Genomic DNA, 21,154 nt, shown 5'->3' with positions numbered 1-21,154 from the left:
TATATTGCAGTAGTTTTCTTTCTTGTCCTGACAGTTGTACCAGTATGAATGTCCTTGGCCCAGTGCTCAAGCAGAAATTGTGTGCATCAGTGCATACAAAACACCAGGAGACAAACTGCAATGTGTTGTGAGAGCATCTCAAACAATTATGAACTTGTTGTCCCTTGCACATAATCAGTCGGTCCCTGCAGCAGATGACTTTATGCCGGTCTTAGTCTATGTGCTTATTAAGGTGAGTACACAGATGAATACATTTGCTCCAAGTCTGTTAGCACAGTGAAATTGAACTACTTTGTAAGGTAAAATTCATGAGCCTTTATATATGCATAACTGCAAGACATCAATCAAATCTTGATTGTTTGAATATAGTTTGTTCTCCTTTTCTCATATTATATCTTTACCTTGTCTTATTATATTTTTACCTTGGTGATGTTGTGTGTCTGACCTTATGGGGTGAGCACAGGACAGTTGATGAGTAAGTGTTCAGTGTCCTCAGTGTAGAAGTTGCATCTTGGGCATGAGGGATCTTGTGATTCGTTAAATCATTTTTTGTCACTTTGGGATGATAGGTTGTGTCCAGAATACTGATGAGAAAAGATTCTTTTATTATGTCTGGATGTATATCTGGTGGGTTGGTTCCAAGACTACATTAGGACGGCAGTTGTTTAATGGTTGTTGGGCTATTTTAGTGTGTGCATGTTTTGTCATTGTTGTGTTTTCTCAGAAGAGGTTTTTTGTGAGAATATGTTGTTATATGTGGGGCAGGGGTAAATTTCATTTCTTCCTGGGGTTGATGTTTGGCTATGGAGAGATTTAGATTAGAAGGATCTAGTGCTGTTGCAAAGAACTGAGTGCCATGCACATTACATTTCAGTGAAGTGTAATGTCTGGGTAAGTGTCCTTGTGTGTGTAATTCCAAGATTTTTTTTTTCATCTCTGGCTCACGTTCTCATCAACTGATGTTTTTCTGCATTTAGTGAAACTGGAAGCCTACAAATGAGGACAGTGAACCATTTTGTCAGATTCTCCATAAGTTATGCCACACACCTCTGTTGATTCTGTGGTTTTTGTAGATCACCCTCTGTTTTTTGTAGGTTCTTGACTTGGAGGTCCTGGATTTTTCCTGTATTGTTTTTCTCAGATATGCAGTCCAGAGATTTAGAGAATACTTAACATATGGCTTTTACATTACATTTGTTATTATACTCAAACACAGTACTTTACCAATTGGCTGATAAATCGGTCAGGCCCTCTGTGAAGTTTCTGAGGCCCTGGAAGCTATGGAAGCTTCATGTTTAGAATTCTCTTCTTGTTGGTTTTATGCCAATTACATAATTAGTAATAAAACTGCCATTAATGAAAATGCCTTTCAACTTTTTCTGAGATATATTTCTTTCTATTGAGGTGACTTGTTGCCTCTCACCTGTTGTCTAAGTTGGAGTTTTCAAAAGTCTTAAAAAACTCTTTTCTTAGTAACTTTGGGCTTTTGGAGCTAAGTTAGTGAATTGTTTGGTAAACTTGAGCAGATACAAGATGTTTCATGTCTTTTAGGCTGTACACTTCTGAGTCAAGTTTAATCTAACCCCACTTTTTTCCTTTGCTCAACCGCTCTTGGAAGGTTTTGCAAAGTGAACTTTTTGTTCTGTTTGCCTTGTCAGATCTCATCAAAGTCTAGATATTTCACTGAAGATTTTCAGCATAGGTTTTGCACTAAGCTCATAATGTTAGGGAAGTGTCATCTACCCCAGCCTTTCCAAAATACTCCCTTCATTGAAGGATCCAAGATTAGAGGCCTTCGGCTCCTTACTTCCACCTTCATGAATTGTTCCTTCGGTTAAATGTGGTTTATTGAATCACATCTTACTTTTTGTTTTTAGTTTAAAGCTAAACCATTTTCTCAAACCCTCCTCATATGCCATGCTTGCATGGCTTAGCAAGAGGAAAGAAAGGTAGGTTTTCAAAAATGAAAAATCTACTCTGAGATGGTGCCACATGAGAAGAGCAGTATTTCTGTTTTTCTTGTCCTCCCCAGCTCTGTGGTTTGGTCACCTTACGCTGGTGTTATATTCCCTGAATTGTGAGTAGCTTTGTTTCTGAGAGCCAGTAGGAAGGTGGCAACAGCTAGGGGCAATTGCTGATTGGTTAAGGGTGAGCCTGCAGTGAACAAAGGCTTCAGTGATAAGTAATCATCTGTAAAGGGTAAGAAAGGCTTTGCTTTTTGGCCACTTTAAAAGTTAGGGAGGAATCCTCACTCGATATTTCCTAAGGAGTATTTCATGCTCATATTGCATCATTTTGGAGGGGAAAGGCTTTTCATTTTTCAAAAATTACCTTTATATTCGATACTCCTGAAACAGGAGTTGTGGGAGTATGTGATAGAATGTAAGAAAGTAAATTCTCGATTAATATGGGTAAAATTGAAAGTTGATGGAGAGAGGTGGGTGATTATTGGTGCATATGCACCTGGGCATGAGAAGAAAGATCATGAGAGGCAAGTGTTTTGGGAGCAGCTAAATGAGTGTGTTAGCGGTTTTGATGCACGAGACCGGGTTATAGTGATGGGTGATTTGAATGCAAAGGTGAGTAATGTGGCAGTTGAGGGAATAATTGGTATGCATGGGGTGTTCAGTGTTGTAAATGGAAATGGTGAAGAGCTTGTAGATTTATGTGCTGAAAAAGGACTGATGATTGGGAATACCTGGTTTAAAAAGCGAGATATACATAAGTATACTTATGTAAGTAGGAGAGATGGCCAGAGAGCGTTATTGGATTACGTGTTAATTGACAGGCGTGCGAAAGAGAGACTTTTGGATGTCAATGTGCTGAGAGGTGCAACTGGAGGGATGTCTGATCATTATCTTGTGGAGGCTAAGGTGAAGATTACTATGGGTTTTCAGAAAAGAAGAGTGAATGTTGGGGTGAAGAAGGTGGTGAGAGTAAGTGAGCTTGGGAAGGAGACCTGTGTGAAGAAGTATCAGGAGAGACTGTGTACAGAATGGAAAAAGGTGAGAACAATGGAAGTAAGGGGAGTGGGGGAGGAATGGGATGTATTTAGGGAATCAGTGATGGATTGCGCAAAAGATGCTTGTGGCATGAGAAGAGTGGGAGGTGGGCTGTTTAGAAAGGGTAGTGAGTGGTGGGATGAAGAAGTAAGAGTATTAGTGAAAGAGAAGAGAGAGGCATTTGGACGATTTTTGCAGGGAAAAAATGCAATTGAGTGGGAAAAGTATAAAAGAAAGAGACAGGAGGTCAAGAGAAAGGTGCAAGAGGTGAAAAAAAGGGCAAATGAGAGTTGGGGTGAGAGACTATCAGTAAATTTTAGGGAGAATAAAAAGATGTTCTGGAAGGAGGTAAATAGGGTGCGTAAGACAAGGGAGCAAATGGGAACTTCAGTGAAGGGCGTAAATGGGGAGGTGATAACAAGTAGTGGTGATGTGAGAAGGAGATGGAATGAGTATTTTGAAGGTTTGTTGAATGTGTCTGATGACAGAGTGGCAGATATAGGGTGTTTGGGTCGAGGTGGTGTGCAAAGTGAGAGGGTTAGGGAAAATGATTTGGTAAACAGAGAAGAGGTAGTAAAAGCTTTGCGGAAGATGAAAGCCGGCAAGGCAGCAGGTTTGGATGGTATTGCAGTGGAATTTATTAAAAAAGAGGGGTGACTGTATTGTTGACTGGTTGGTAAGGTTATTTAATGTATGTATGACTCATGGTGGGGTGCCTGAGGATTGGCGGAATGCGTGCATAGTGCCATTGTACAAAGGCAAAGGGGATAAGAGTGAGTGCTCAAATTACAGAGGTATAAGTTTGTTGAGTATTCCTGGTAAATTATATGGGAGGGTATTGATTGAGAGGGTGAAGGCATGTACAGAGCATCAGATTGGGGAAGAGCAGTGTGGTTTCAGAAGTGGTAGAGGATGTGTGGATCAGGTGTTTGCTTTGAAGAATGTATGTGAGAAATACTTAGAAAAGCAAATGGATTTGTATGTAGCATTTATGGATCTGGAGAAGGCATATGATAGAGTTGATAGAGATGCTCTGTGGAAGGTATTAAGAATATATGGTGTGGGAGGCAAGTTGTTAGAAGCAGTGAAAAGTTTTTATCGAGGATGTAAGGCATGTGTACGTGTAGGAAGAGAGGAAAGTGATTGGTTCTCAGTGAATGTAGGTTTGCGGCAGGGGTGTGTGATGTCTCCATGGTTGTTTAATTTGTTTATGGATGGGGTTGTTAGGGAGGTAAATGCAAGAGTCTTGGAAAGAGGGGCAAGTATGAAGTCTGTTGGGGATGAGAGAGCTTGGGAAGTGAGTCAGTTGTTGTTCGCTGATGATACAGCGCTGGTGGCTGATTCATGTGAGAAACTGCAGAAGCTGGTGACGGAGTTTGGTAAAGTGTGTGGAAGAAGAAAGTTAAGAGTAAATGTGAATAAGAGCAAGGTTATTAGGTACAGTAGGGTTGAGGGTCAAGTCAATTGGGAGGTGAGTTTGAATGGAGAAAACTGGAGGAAGTGAAGTGTTTTAGATATCTGGGAGTGGATCTGTCAGCGGATGGAACCATGGAAGCGGAAGTGGATCATAGGGTGGGGGAGGGGGCGAAAATTTTGGGAGCCTTGAAAAATGTGTGGAAGTCGAGAACACTATCCCGGAAAGCAAAAATGGGTATGTTTGAAGGAATAGTAGTTCCAACAATGTTGTATGGTTGCGAGGCGTGGGCTATGGATAGAGTTGTGCGCAGGAGGATGGATGTGCTGGAAATGAGATGTTTGAGGACAATGTGTGGTGTGAGGTGGTTTGATCGAGTAAGTAACGTAAGGGTAAGAGAGATGTGTGGAAATAAAAAGAGCGTGGTTGAGAGAGCAGAAGAGGGTGTTTTGAAATGGTTTGGGCACGTGGAGAGAATGAGTGAGGAAAGATTGACCAAGAGGATATATGTGTCGGAGGTGGAGGGAACGAGGAGAAGAGGGAGACCAAATTGGAGGTGGAAAGATGGAGTGAAAAGGATTTTGTGTGATCGGGGCCTGAACATGCAGGAGGGTGAAAGGAGGGCAAGGAATAGAGTGAATTGGAGCGATGTGGTATACAGGGGTTGACGTGCTGTCAGTGGATTGAATCAAGGCATGTGAAGCGTCCGGGGTAAACCAAGGAAAGCTGTGTAGGTATGTATATTTGCGTGTGTGGACGTGTGTATGTACATTTGTATGGGGGGGGTTGGGCCATTTCTTTCGTCTGTTTCCTTGCGCTACCTCGCAAACGCGGGAGACAGCGACAAAGTATAAAAAAAAAAAAAAAAAAAAAAAATATTCGATGGTGTTCCCAGACTCCGCCTTCAAGTGGGAACATTGCGAACCTGACATCATCTTGATTGAGGTTTCATTATCAGCATCAGACATTAAGGACCATCATGGACCTTCCTGCCCCAGAGGAGTTCACTCCACCCAGCTGCCATGTAGAGTACTGACTCGAAAAAACTGGAACCCCATAAAAGCGATCCTAGGTTTATGTAAACTAACTGTTTTCATTAAGTCTAAATGTTCATGTATTTTACTTTTTTTGTGGACAGTAGTTCATGTATTTTACTTTTTTTTTTTTTTACAAGCATTAGACTGTATGTAGATATATTCAGAATTTTTTTCTAAATTCTTTTGTCTTCATATGATATTTTTATAGATAGAAATAATTTTCTTTTGGTTATTGGCTCACTTTCATTTCACATTAAAAACCTCTAGGAAAGAGAGGACTGTAGTAGAGTCAAAAGCTTGATTTACAAGCAGTTGTTTCATTGTTGTGTAAGAATTTAAGTATTATACTTAAGCAAAAATGGGTATGTTTGAAGGAATAGTGGTTCCAACAATGTTGTATGGTTGCGAGGCATGGGCTATGGATAGAGCTGTGCGCAGGAGGATGGATGTGCTGGAAATGAGATGTTTGAGGACAATGTGTGGTGTGAGGTGGTTTGATCGAGTGAGTAACGTAAGGGTAAGAGAGATGTGTGGAAATAAAAAGAGCGTGGTTAAGAGAGCAGAAGAGGGTGTTTTGAAGTGGTTTGGGCACATGGAGAGGATGAGTGAGGAAAGATTGACCAAGAGGATATATGTGTCGGAGGTGGAGGGAACAAGGAGAAGAGGGAGACCAAATTGGAGGTGGAAAGATGGAATGAAAAAGATTTTGTGTGATCGGGGCCTGAACATGCAGGAGGGTGAAAGGAGGGCAAGGAATAGAGTGAATTGGAGCGATGTGGTATACCGGGGTTGACATGCTGTCAGTGGATTGAATCAGGGCATGTGAGGCGTCTGGGGTAAACCATGGAAAGCTGTGTAGGTATGTATATTTGCGTGTGTGGACGTATGTATATACATGTGTATGGGGGGGGGTTGGGCCATTTCTTTCGTCTGTTTCCTTGCGCTACCTCGCAAACGCGGGAGACAGCGACAAAGTATAAAAAAAAAAAAAAATAAAATAAAACTTTAGGTATTCAATTTTGCTGTGCTAATTTTGAAAGGCCATCTTTTTTTTATTAGATTATTGCTTGATCCTTGAATATATTGAAAGTTTTGGTTAATGGATAGATGTTGCTAGACACCCTTGCTTGAGGTTACACAGCAAGTGAAGAGTCGCCTTTGGCAAGGCTGTATCATTATTTGACAAATGAGATTACAGTCTTGTCAAAGAACTTCTCACTTCATTTGAGTCTTTCCTGCCCTTGTTGCTGAGTGTAGTTCATCCTTGGAGCTGCTAAAGCCCCTTGATAGGGGGCTAGGAGCTCTTTGTGAAAAGGATTCTGAGGTTGTGTGATAATAATGTGTGGATGTTTTTATGTAGTCATTTTATTTTGTGACAGGCCAATCCACCAGCACTTCTTTCGACGGTACAGTATGTGAATCTCTTCTTTGAGAAGCGGCTGAAGGGGGAGGACCAGTATTGGTGGACACAGTTTTGTGCAGCTATTGAATTTATCAAGACTATGGACTATATGCCCTGACAAGTTGAACACATGTCAGAGCTGGAACATTGTATGTGCCATTATTAACATAGTGATGAGCTTCAGCTGTAATCATGCTATAATGTGATCAGCTGCTTATTGTGATTAAATTATATTTTATTTAAATCTCAGTGGCTCACATTTGAAGGCTGTGGGAACTAGCCAATGAAATTTTTGCACAAATCTCAGTAGTTGTTGAAAGGATGAAAGTGTTTTTTTCTAGTGTAAAGTGAGGAAACCTGCATCAGACTGAATTGAGTAGTAACTCCCTTATTACACATGTCCATTTCTGAATGCATGTATTTTTTCCATTTGTAACCAGGTAAGTAAGTATGCGAAATAAACAAAGTAAGTGATGTTTGTTTGTGGTCAGCTTAAAAAGTGCCCATGGGTTGGTCAAGTTTCTCTGGTAGCATTTTGTTGGGATTTAATAATATTATCAGTTGCATGATGCTGATTTAGAATTTTTGTCTGAACATATTTGTATGTATCTTGATTACAAGAAATATTTATTTTGTGTTTGTTAATGACAGTTGTAGTTATCAGTTTTGTATTGATAGCCCTGTCAATTTGTCTGTTTATGATACAGCCTTCTCCTCTGTATAGCAGTATTTCTTTTATATGCTTTGGTCACATCACCTCTCACATTCCACCATACTTGCATTTGATTGACTTGCTGATTTTACGGTAATTGAATGAAATATGTGCAAGTTGGTTGACTAGTTGTTGTGACAAAGTTAATGGGCTTGTGGTGGTAGATTATGTTAAATAACAGATCTTCACATGTTTAAAGTGGTTGTTTACTATCATTTAAAGGATTGATATAAGTCCACTAACCCATCTTCTTACATTAAGTTAACTTGATCAGGAGTCTGATCATGTGGTGAAAAGCAGATTTTTTTGAGTTTGGGTGTTTTACATAACTGGGACATAAGAAAGTTGTGTCTTATGGTGTGATGCATAGCTTCCTGGTAACTGCCAACTTGACAGTTTTAAAAGAATAAGGGTATTTTCAATATAGCCCTTGCAGATGGAAAGATTATTGTGTACATTATTGTTGTACAGTGATACAGTATTCTTTTTCTCAGAAATGGGCATCTGATTTCCATAGAGTACCATTATACATGTCCATGACTGCTGTGGTGTTGTGGAACTCATATCTTCTTGTAGTAGTTATCACCAAAGATGAAAATATGAATTGGCCAAAAAAGTTTCTTGATTAGTAAATTTTGCATGTAACTTACTCTGATTTATTCTTAAATGAACTGACTGTCAGTTTGGTTATCTTTTAAGTGACAAGACAAAATGTTGATATTTTTGCTTCTTTGGACTAAAATATATGTGCGATTCTTAACTGGTGTAAAATTATCATGTTGATGATCTAAGATACAGATCATCAGTTTCATCATGATTCATATATTGGTAATCTACTTTAGGCACAGTACCATTGCAGGTAGTTAAGCCTTGATTTTTTAATGCATTCTTAAGTGTTAAAATGTTCTTCCAAAGAAACCAAGTCACACCCATTCTTTAACTGTGAAGTTATATCCATATCAAACCAAAACAGTATAGAAATTTATATGCCTTGTCATTATAGAATGTTTACATCATTGCTCTTGACCATTTTGAATGTGATAATGATTCTCACTTAACATTAAATATAAATGGTTTGAGGTTCCAGATGAGAAGCTATATTTGCTACTGATTCCTGGTGCAGGATCATTGTAATAGCTTCTGCCCCATGATCAATTTCTTCGCCTCATTAACTTCATTTACTCAGTAAAAGTATTTCCAGAAAGATCCAAGATGTACCCTTCCATATGTAAATCATGAAAAAGAATATTTTTCCCTTTTTAACTCTATTTTGCACGGGAGAGATGCAGATTTTGTCAGGAAAATGTTTATTGTGATATTAAAACAAGAGAAGTACAACTTGGGTATTGGTGGAAGTGCATGCTATAATCTGATTTCAAAATGACCACTGCATACTGTTTATGGTACTGCTCAAGTTTTAATCAGACTCCCTTTAATGATTTTGAGCCATAATTTGCAAGGCCTTAAAGTTTGTATGTAGGTAGTGTGTGTACAGTATTAGGTAATTTAAATTGTAGACAGAATCGGTATTGCCTTAGAAGAGATTGCTTTCAAAGAGACCTAGAATCTAAACGAACTTCAGTAATCTTCAGTTCAAGGAAGATAACATGAAGAGGTTCGAGGATTTAGGTTAAGATTTCATATTTATTTATAACTGTAGGCATAGTCATGCATGCAAGACTTCCTTCTCCATAATATAGATAAGGATATAGTTTTATCAGATATGATATCAGTATGATGTGAACAGAGGTTTGTGCTGGTGTTCTTGAAGAAAGTTTTGGTTGTAAACTTATTTTCATAAAGATATAAATCATGGGGTTAAATTTAACCAAATATGTATTTGGTTATAGATATTTTCTGATATACTTTTGAATTACTGCTGATCCCAGTATAGTTGATGACATAAAAGTAGGAAGCAAAATATTTTAAAAAATTGCAAGTTATGAGTTAATGATGTTTCATAGAAAATGAAATCCATGCTTCGAGAAGAAAGTCCAGAATATTAAAGAAAATGAAACTCATGATTTAGTGCAGTTTACCAAGAAAACCAAAAGAAAAGTACTATCTCAGTATTTTGAAATGCAGCATGTTTTATTTTCACTTGATTATCACCTTGATATCTGTTAATGTAATTGCCACTGTAAAAGTTCCTCTTGTCACAAGATATAATCATCAAACACAAAGCATATTTTTTTATAATAAATATATGGATTGCTAGTTTTGCAGGTAATCCTGCTTAAAGGTTATGTCACATGAAGAAGTTGACAACCTCAGTAGCAAGTTGGTTGTGTTACAGCCTCACTGAATGTCCTGTGTTTCAATAGGAACATTTTTTGCATTTAGCATTTGCAGTATAACAGAATTACAGAGCATTGTAACAATTATTTTTTATCTTTTGGGCTTACTAGCTAATACAAACAAATCTGTTTTTTTGATGTCACATTCCTACTTTTGCAGGGTTTCAGGAATATATTTGTGAATGCACCTAATTTCTCTTGTACCTTCCATACATATTTTGAAGTCATTTGAATACAGTAAGAACCTTTATCTACTCCAGTACATCATTTTTCAAATCTGATTTTATCTCCAGAGTAACATTATATAGACAAAATTATTTGTATGGCAGAGTTACAGTTGTGACTACTTTTTTCCACTTGGGTATTTTAGTACCATGGAAAATTAGGAAAAAGTGGTTTGTAGTTGAGATTAAGATAATCCTACGTGATCTCTGAAAAACTATCTAACTCTGTCTTTTAGCTTTAATTATCCTGATAACTCTTTCTTGCTTAGGAAGTAATCATACATCTTTATATTGGATGTGTTGTTTCCTTCACCCAAAGTTTGGTGGCACAGGCAGGATTCTCCCCAAACACTTGGTATTCTCACATCTCACATACTGCACTGTGGACAACGAAATGATAACAGCAGAAGCAGTTGTCAAAGAATATTGTATTCAGTTTGGCTATCATATAGGAAAATGTTTCACCTTTTTTATTGACATATTAATAGGGATAGAGGAGTAATATATTAACAAAATTAAAATACACTGAGTGACTTAACCTAGAAATAGTGACAGTATAAAAGAAAGATAAAGTACGTGTTATGCTCATTTGATTGTGAATTATGGTATTAAAGAAGACGTGGCATATCATCAAGTGAGGCTGCTGGGTAAATGTGACTAGAAGAGCCACTAAGTGGAGAAATGTAAGGGGGATGATTTCCAGTTAATAGTTGTCAACTTATACAGTTATGCCTGAGTGTGTTGCTAAGGTTTATTAGGCCTCCTACTTATGGAAATATTCTAGTGAGAAACTAGCATGGAAATGTTAAAGTACTAATTGGACTGAACAGTGTTAGAAATGACAGTGTATAATGCTGACAAAGAGAAAAGTGCCTGAGTAGTGGTCCTTGATTTGAGAGAGATTGATTTGCTGCCTCATCATATCATTGCATTTTTATATTTATTTTATATTCAGCTGAAAGCTTCCTCAGAAATTATCATCTCTGACAAGTTATGATTCCTCCATCATAAATCAGTAGTTCATGATACTCTATAAAAATCTCATGTACATACTCTGTTACCTTCTTCAAGAAATGCCTAACTAGAAACTATTTAGACAAAGGACATTGAATCTTCACAAAGTGTATGGGCACTGCACTGCATTCACCATTCAAAATCCTCTGTGTGATCCTTAGATTTCAGACTCTACAGTGTTTTACTTGATGTGAATATTCTGCTCAAAACATATAGTGATCTATGGAAGATTAGAAGGAGTAACACATTTAGTGTGATAAATGATGTTGATTTTTTGTCTGCTGATGACCTACTTGCTTTGTATGACTTTCTTTGAAAAATATGTTGGATACTGAATTCTAAGCTTATATAGTAGCATATTTCTTAATGAAAAGTGAAGGCGCCAGTTGAAAAGTATAATTGATGACACAGAATAGTAACATTGTTGATTTAACTTTAGATTCAGAAAACCGTAGGAATTTTTAGCATATACATATGTAATATTCTTTTATGGAAATGCAGTGCAGAGATTTCCATTTTATTTTTTTCCCCCATTCATTACAATCAGCTGCTTAGATATAAAACATAAAAGAGATACAAGTGTCTTCCCTTATATCAAAATGCCAGAATGGAAAGTAATAATTTAGGGCGCTACACTAGTACCAGTGAATTATTTATTGTACCTGAATTTGTTAGAAAAACACTCTTTTATATGATTAGATACTTTTGCGTATATGCCTTGAACATTGTGTCACACAGGGTATTCCACAGTGTTGATAAAGATGTTATATGCCAAGGGACAGATCAAGTAATTTCTTCTAGATGTATATTTCACTCCTCTTTGATCACTGTGATACTTTCATCCCATTTGAAGTTTTCCATTAAGCTCTGACAGCTTATTTGCTATTTTTTTCAGTAATCCTAGATACTTTTGTAACTCATGTGTATTATGATTTATAGACAGCTTGTGAGTTTTGCAACAAAGTAAAGGTAAGAATTAATTTTTCTTTGTTAAAAAGATTATACAGTATAAAATGTATTTGTAAGATTTGTGTATATGTATATATGAGATTTTCTGTCATTTTTTGGTCAGTGAATTTTACACTTGTGGTGGGGCCCATCTCTAAACTTAAGAGTTAGTTATGCAATCCTCAAACCCCATTATGGAGGCTTTCTACAGCTTTGGGGCTGCAGATAATCTTGGTGGAAAGTAGTTTGGGCTTCTTTAGATGTTGGGAGGTCCATGACAATGCTTCAGTATCTCCAGTCTGTTGAAGGTGACATTCTGCTCTTAGTGTTAAAGCTCACAGGTGGAAGGATTGAGTGTTTGGGCCTGAACATGCAGGAGGGTGAGAGGGATGCAAAAGATAGAAGAAATTGGAGTGATGAGGTACACAGGTGAAGACGTGGTGTCATTGAGCTGAACTTGGACATATGAAACAGGAAAAAACCACAGTATGGTCTGTGGGACAGTGAGCTCTGATACTGGTGCAGTATGCATAACAGCTAGAGAGAGGATGTAAGCAAATAAGGCCTTTATTAACATGTTGCTGGATCTGCCTCTACATGGGAAAGAGTGAACAAGTATGATTTTTTTTGTTCATATCTGTTAACCATTTCCATGTTTTTGAGGTAGTGCTGGGAACAGTGAAAAAATAACCTCATTTGCTCATCCACTCTCTAACCATCATGTATGATTTTCCAGAAGTGGAGCGTGTCCATAATTAGGCCCCATAGACCATCCTGTGGTTTCCTCCAGCTGCTCCATATTCCCTGTTTCAGCCCATGGATAACATACCATCCCAAAAAGAACACATTGTTCCAGTTTGTTCTAGCCCGTGCATGCCCTGTAACCTCATATGTGTTCAGGCCGTGAACCTTCAAAGCATTTTTCTTTATATCTCTCCACCTCCTTCATTTTTCTCTTTTCCTTTTTTCCTCCACTGCTGAAATGTATACCCTCTTAGTCTAACTTTCCTCACTCATCCTCTTTATATGTCTATACCATTTCAGCACACCCTCTTCAGCTCTCACATACATGCTCCTCTTACTTCCATGCTTCTCTCTAACCAACTATATTATTGTCCTCAAGCATTTGATTTCCAACACATTTGCCCTATTTTTTACATTTTTGTCTTAGGCCACACCTAGCATCCATAGTACATCAACGGAATTATTGTCAAACTTGCTTATCTTTGCTTTCAAAGAAAATGTGCCCAAGGCCTTTACCTCCTCACCAATCCTATGGCACACTTCACCTCCAATGGCTCCATTCGCTGCCATAGCCACTCCCAGGTATCGAAAACACTCGACTTCCTCCAGGTTCTCTCCATTTGAACTCACACTCCAAGTAACCTGTCTCTTTTCACTGCTAAACCTAACTACCTTCCTTTTATTCACATTTACTCTCAACTCTTTCCTTTCATGCACTCTCAAACTCATATTATTCACAAAAACCAACATACCTCTCAGGCACCACAACACCTAGCACACTGCACACCTGATCCTGTCTCCATGACCATTGCATTCACCACCCCCTGCGACAACGAGGTAGCACCAGGAAACATACAAAGAAAGGCCACATCTCACATCCGTTCTCCAGCTGTCAAGTGAAATGCACCGAAACCAAAGCTCTCTATCCACATCCAGGCCCCACAGACCTTTCTGTGATTTGCCTCAGACGTTTCATATGCCCTGGTTCAGTCTATTGACCCCAGTATACCACATCATTCCAGTTCACTCTGTTCTGTGCATGCCTTTCACCCTCTTGCATGTTTGCATTTTTAGGTTCCAATTGCTCAAAATCTTTTTCACTTCATCCTTCCACCTCCATTTTGGTCTCCCACCTCTCCTTATTCCCTCCACTTCTGACAGATATCCTCTTTGTCAACCTTTCCTCACTCATTCTCTCCATATGTCCAAACCATTTCAATACACCCTCTTCTGCTCTCTCAACTACACTCTTTTTGTTACCACACATCTCTCTTACTGTTTCATGACTTATTTGATCATACCACCTCACTTCCTGTGGGGTGGAGTAGTGCTGGGAATGGATGAAGGCAAGCAAGTATGAATATGTACATGTGTATATATGCATATGTCTGAGTATGTATATGTTATGTATATGTGCATGTATGGGCATTTATGTGTATATTTTTATTTATTTATTCTGCTTTGTCACTGTCTCCCGCGTTTGCGAGGTAGCGCAAGGAAACAGACGAAAGAAATGGCCCAACCCACCCCTATACACATGTATATACATACACGTCCACACACGCAAATATACATACCTATACATCTCAGTGTACACATATATTCACACACACAGACATATACATATATACGCATGTACTTAATTCATACTGTCTGCCTTTATTTATTCCCATCGCCACCTCGCCACACATGGAATAACATCCCCCTCCCCCCTCATGTGTGCAAGGTAGTGTTAGGAAAAGACAACAAAGGCCCCATTCGTTCACACTCAGTCTCTAGCTGTCATGTAATAATGCCCGAAACCACAGCTCCCTTTCCACATCCAGGCCCCACAGAACTTTCCATGGTTTACCCCAGACGCTTCACATGCCCTGATTCAGTCCATTGACAGCATGTCAACCCCGGTATACCACATCGATCCAATTCACTCTATACCTTGCCCGCCTTTCACCCTCCTGCATGTTCAGGCCCCGATCACACAAAATCTTTTTCACTCCATCTTTCCACCTCCAATTTGGTCTCCCTCTTCTCCTCGTTCCCTCCACCTCCGACACATATATCCTCTTGGTCAATCTTTCCTCACTCATTCTCTCCATGTGCCCAAACCATTTCAAAACACCCTCTTCTGCTCTCTCAACCACGCTCTTTTTATTTCCACACATCTCTCTTACCCTTACGTTACTTACTCGATCAAACCACCTCACACCACACATTGTCCTCAAACATCTCATTTCCAGCACATCCATCCTCCTGCGCACCACTCTATCCATAGCCCACGCCTTGCAACCATACAACATTGTTGGAACCACTATTCCTTCAAACATACTCATTTTTGCTTTCCGAGATAATGTTCTCGACTTCCACACATTCTTCAAGGCTCCCAGAATTTTCGCCCCCTCCCCCATCCTATGATCCACTTCCGCTTCCATGGTTCCATCCGCTGCCAGATCCACTCCCAGATATCTAAAACACTTTACTTCCTCCAGTTTTTCTCCATTCAAACTCACCTCCCAATTGACTTGATCCTCAACCCTACTGTACCTAATAACCTTGCTCTTATTCACATTTACTCTTAACTTTCTTCTTCCACACACTTTACCAAACTCAGTCACCAGCTTCTGCAGTTTCTCACATGAATCAGCCACCAGCGCTGTATCATCAGCGAACAACAACTGACTCACTTCCCAAGCTCTCTCATCCCCAACAGACTTCATACTTGCCCCTCTTTCCAAAACTCTTGCATTCACCTCCCTAACAACCCCATCCATAAACAAATTAAACAACCATGGAGACATCACACACCCCTGCCGCAAACCTACATTCACTGAGAACCAATCACTTTCCTCTCTTCCTACACGTACACATGCCTTACATCCTCGATAAAAACTTTTCACTGCTTCTAACAACTTGCCTCCCACACCATATATTCTTAATACCTTCCACAGAGCATCTCTATCAACTCTTATCATATGCCTTCTCCAGATCCATAAATGCTACATACAAATCCATTTGCTTTTCTAAGTATTTCTCACATACATTCTTCAAAGCAAACACCTGATCCACACATCCTCAACCACTTCTGAAACCACACTGCTCTTCCCCAATCTGATGCTCTGTACATGCCTTCACCCTCTCAGTCAATACCCTCCCATATAATTTACCAGGAATACTCAACAAACTTATACCTCTGTAATTTGAGCACTCACTCTTATCCCCTTTGCCTTTGTACAATGGCACTATGCACGCATTCCGCCAATCCTCAGGCACCTCACCATGAGTCATACATACATTAAATAACCTTACCAACCAGTCAACAATACAGTCACCCCCTTTTTTAATAAATTCCACTGCAATACCATCCAAACCTGCTGCCTTGCTGGCTTTCATCTTCCGCAAAGCTTTTACTACCTCTTCTCTGTTTACGAAATCATTTTCCCTAACCCTCTCACTTTGCACACCACCTCGACCAAAACACCCTATATCTGCCACTCTATCATCAAACACATTCAATATATATATATATATATATATATATATAGGGAGCGGGGGTGCTGGAAATCCTCCCCACTTTTTTTTTTCTTCTTTTTTTTTTCCAAAGAAGGAACAGAGAAGGGGGCCAGATGAGGATATTCCCTCAAAGGCCTAGTCCTCTGTTCTTAACGCTACCTTGCTAACGCGGGAAATGGCGAATAGTATGAAAGAAAAGAAATATATATATATATATATATATATATATATATATATAGGTACAGTAGGGTTGAGGGTCAGGTCAACTGGGAGGTGAGTTTGAATGGAGAAAAACTGGAGGAAGTGAAGTGTTTTAGATATCTGGGAGTGGATCTGGCAGCGGATGGAACCATGGAAGCGGAAGTGGATCATAGGGTGGGGGAGGGGGCGAAAATTCTGGGAGCCTTGAAGAATGTGTGGAAGTCGAGAACATTATCTCGGAGAGCAAAAATGGGTATGTTTGAAGGAATAGTGGTTCCAACAATGTTGTATGGTTGCGAGGCGTGGACTTTGGATAGAGTTATGCACAGGAGGATGGATGTGCTGGAAATGAGATGTTTGAGGACAATGTGTGGTGTGAGGTGGTTTGATCGAGTAAGTAACGTAAGGGTAAGAGAGATGTGTGGAAATAAAAAGAGCGTGGTTGAGAGAGCAGAGGAGGGTGTTTTGAAATGGTTTGGTCACATGGAGAGAATGAGTGAGGAAAGATTGACCAAGAGGGTATATGTGTCGGAGGTGGAGGGAACGAGGAGAAGAGGGAGACCAAATTGGAGGTGGAAAGATGGAGTGAAAAAGATTTTGTGTGATCGGGGCCTGAACATGCAGGAGGGTGAAAGGAGGGCAAGGAATAGAGTGAATTGGAGCGATGTGGTATACAGGGGTTGACGTGCTGTCAGTGGATTGAATCAAGGCATGTGAAGCGTCTGGGGTAAACCATGGAAAGCTGTGTAGGTATGTATATTTGCGTGTGTGGACGTATGTACATGTGTATGGGGGGGGGGGTTGGGCCATTTCTTTCGTCTGTTTCCTTGCGCTACCTCGCAAACGCGGGAGACAGCGACAAAGTATAAAAAAAAAAAAAAAAAATGACTCATGGTGAGGTGCCTGAGGATTGGCGGAATGCGTGCATAGTGCCATTGTACAAAGGCAAAGGGGATAAGAGTGAGTGCTCAAATTACAGAGGTATAAGTTTGTTGAGTATTCCTGGCAAATTATATGGGAGGGTGTTGATTGAGAGGGTGAAGGCATGTACAGAGCATCAGATTGGGGAAGAGCAGTGTGGTTTCAGAAGTGGTAGAGGATGTGTGGATCAGGTGTTTGCTTTGAAGAATGTATGTGAGAAATACTTATAAAAGCAAATGGATTTGTATGTAGCATTTATGGATCTGGAGAAGGCATAGGATAGAGTTGATAGAGATGCTCTGTGGAAGGTATTAAGAATATATGGTGTGGGAGGCAAGTTGTTAGAAGCAGTGAAAAGTTTTTTATCGAGGATGTAAGGCATGTGTACGTGTAGGAAGAGAGGAAAGTGATTGGTTCTCAGTGAATGTAGGTTTGCGGCAGGGGTGTGTGATGTCTCCATGGTTGTTTAATTTGTTTATGGATGGGGTTGTTAGGGAGGTGAATGCAAGAGTTTTGGAAAGAGGGGCAAGTATGAAGTCTGTTGGGGATGAGAGAGCTTGGGAAGTGAGTCAGTTGTTGTTCGCTGATGACACAGCGCTGGTGGCTGATTCATGTGAGAAACTGCAGAAGCTGGTGACTGAGTTTGGTAAAGTGTGTGAAAGAAGAAAGTTAAGAGTAAATGTGAATAAGAGCAAGGTTATTAGGTACAGTAGGGTTGAGGGTCAATTCAATTGGGAGGTGAGTTTGAATGGAGAAAAACTGGAGGAAGTGAAGTGTTTTAGATATCTGGGAGTGGATCTGGCAGCGGATGGAACCATGGAAGCGGAAGTGGATCATAGGGTGGGGGAGGGGGCGAAAATTCTGGGAGCCTTGAAGAATGTGTGGAAGTCGAGAACATTATCTCGGAAAGCAAAAATGGGTATGTTTGAAGGAATAGTGGTTCCAACAATGTTGTATGGTTGCGAGGCGTGGACTATGGATAGAGTTGTGCGCAGGAGGGTGGATGTGCTGGAAATGAGATGTTTGAGGACAATGTGTGGTGTGAGGTGGTTTGATCGAGTAAGTAACGTAAGGGTAAGAGAGATGTGTGGAAATGAAAAGAGCGTGGTTGAGAGAGCAGAAGAGGGTGTTTTGAAATGGTTTGGTCACATGGAGAGAATGAGTGAGGAAAGATTGACCAAGAGGATATATGTGTCGGAGGTGGAGGGAACGAGGAGAAGAGGGAGACCAAATTGGAGGTGGAAAGATGGAGTGAAAAAGATTTTGTGTGATCGGGGCCTGAACATGCAGGAGGGTGAAAGGAGGGCAAAGAATAGAGTGAATTGGAGCGATGTGGTATACCGGGGTTGACGTGCTGTCAGTGGATTGAATCAAGGCATGTGTATGGGGGTGGGTTGGGCCATTTCTTTCATGTGTTTCCTTGCGCTACCTCGCAAACGCGGGAGACAGCGACAAAGCAAAAAAAAAAAAAATATATATATATTTTTTATTTTGCTTTGTCGCTGTCTCCCATATATATATATATATATATATATATATATATATATATATATATATATATATATATATGTATGTGTGTGTGTGTGTGTGTTTGTACATGTGTTGTGTGTGGGGGTGGGTTGGGCCATTTCTTTCGTCTGTTTCCTTGCGCTACCTCGCAAACGCGGGAGACAGCGACAAAGCAAAATAAATAAATAAATATATATATATATATATATATATCTTTTTCTTTCATACTATTCGCCATTTCCTGCATTAGCAAGGTAGTGTTAGGAACAGAGGACTGGGCCTTTGAGGGAATATCCTCACCTGGCCCCCTTCTCTGTTCCTTCTTTTGGAAAATTAAAAAAAAAAACGAGAGGGGAAGATTTCCAGCCACCCGCTCCCTCCCCTTTTAGTCGCCTTCTACAACATGCAGGGAATACATGGGAAGTATTCTTTCTCCCCTATCCCCAGGGATATATATATATATATATATATATATATATATATATATATATATATATATATATCCATTGTTTCCTAACAACCACAAATACTCTGACTACACATTAAACAAAGATCCTCCTAGTATGATCCCAGCTCAAGAAGCTTAGTGCTCAGTTCCTTCCAAATCCATAGCCAACCATCATCTTCCAGATAGATATAAAAACCTTACCTCTGCCTCACACTTCAGCAACCTATACATAAATATATACCCCTGAAATGACATGACAAGATGCAAAGAACCACCTTTCCAATTCAGTCATAAGCACCATTCTTACAGACCTAAACAACACTCCCCAGACATACTCATGTTACACATTCCAGTCTGTCCTGTGGACATCACTCAACACTTCAATGCTAACAACACTGATTCAGCATATCTCTTGAACTTTCTTATCCAGAAGGCACCTACCAGAATAAAGAGACCAAACACATACATCTCAGTTGCCCTGCTTTCTACCCACAGACATACACATACAACATCACAACAGGTTCATGACCTGTGGTCCTGCCTAGTGGTTATGGAACATGTTAGGAAGAGACATGGGATGTTCTCTATCTGTCCACTTTGGAATAAAGGAGGATAAAGGAAAGCTTATAAAGGACATTCCTATTCCAACGGGGTTATGACAACTTTAACATGGACCTCTTCTTTTAAAGTCAGAAAAGAGTACAAAGCAGTATTTACAGTTAAGATTTAGGCAAGAAAGTTGTTGAAAGGAACATGTGGAAGTATGTCTTCAACAGCAAATTTGTGGATATATGGGACAAGCAAAGCAAAGAGGAATTACTGTAGCACTGGAAAGCAGAAGTACAAGTTGCACTGGAAAATTCAAAAGCGTATATGATGGAATAGCAGTTACGAAAGGTGAGGTCCTCATAAGTGTAAAGTTTTCTTTCCATATGTATGAATAGGTAATTACACATATTTAGAAGCTTAAGTAAGTTAACATGGTTGGTTTGAAATTTTGGGTGAACTTGCACCTGTGCTTGCTAGTCTTCTGTTTTTGTTTAAAAGCCAAAACTTTCCCTTCTCCTTGGAAGCATGCATTAATACATCCCATCCCTAAGAAGGGTGACCGTCCTGACTCCAATAACTATCATCCTGTTGCTTTGACATCCACTATTTCCAAAGTCTTTGAATCCCTCCTCAACTCCCATTTCCTTAAACACAAAAATCACAGTTTTCTGTCTGATCACCAGTATGGCTGGTGATATTCTTTACTCCGGTTGTACTAATGCCTGGTCATCTCTGAAAGATTTTGGGGAGTCATGTGTAGTTGCCATTAATATATCCAAGGCTTTTGACCAATTGTGGCATCTGGGTCTCATCTGTAAGCTCCCCTCTTTTGGCTTCCCTCCCTCACTTTGCTCCTTCATATCTAACCTCCTCTCTGGCTGATCTATCTCTGTGGTTGTTGATGGGTCATTTTCCCCCCTTTTCTCCATCAACAGTGGTGTCCCCCAAGGTTCTGTCCAGTCCCATACACTTTTTCTCTTTTTTTTCAACAATTTCCTCTCCACTGATAATCCTATGCACTCATATGCTGATGAATCATCACTGCATTCATCCACATCCTTCAACTCTGCCCCTCTTCTCTCACGCAATCTGCATCTCATCTGGACACGGCGTCCTCAATTAACTCAGACTTTGACAGGATATCTCAGTGGGGTAGACAAAATCTTGTTAAGTTTATTGCCATCAAAACCCAGTTTCTATCCATCTCTCTATCAAAAACTCCTCA

At 39.7% G+C, this 21,154-nt stretch overlaps 1 protein-coding gene across 1 annotated transcript in view; it reads left to right on the top strand.

The window, feature by feature from the left end:
- Positions 1 to 10,384, top strand: part of Gapvd1 (GTPase activating protein and VPS9 domains 1) — a 141,294-nt gene extending 130,910 nt beyond the window's left edge. Inside the window, exons 20-21 of the mRNA XM_071656428.1 lie at positions 35 to 232; positions 6,833 to 10,384. Of these exons, the coding sequence (XP_071512529.1) occupies positions 35 to 232; positions 6,833 to 6,973 (339 nt within the window). The 3' untranslated portion in view covers positions 6,974 to 10,384. The remainder of the gene's footprint in view (positions 1 to 34; positions 233 to 6,832) is intronic.
- The last annotated feature ends 10,770 nt before the right edge of the window (positions 10,385 to 21,154 follow it).

This window comes from Panulirus ornatus, chromosome 63 (assembly GCF_036320965.1).
Source record: "Panulirus ornatus isolate Po-2019 chromosome 63, ASM3632096v1, whole genome shotgun sequence".
NCBI classification, from domain to species: Eukaryota; Metazoa; Arthropoda; class Malacostraca; order Decapoda; family Palinuridae; genus Panulirus; species Panulirus ornatus.
This window is presented reverse-complemented; position numbering and strand designations above follow the sequence as displayed.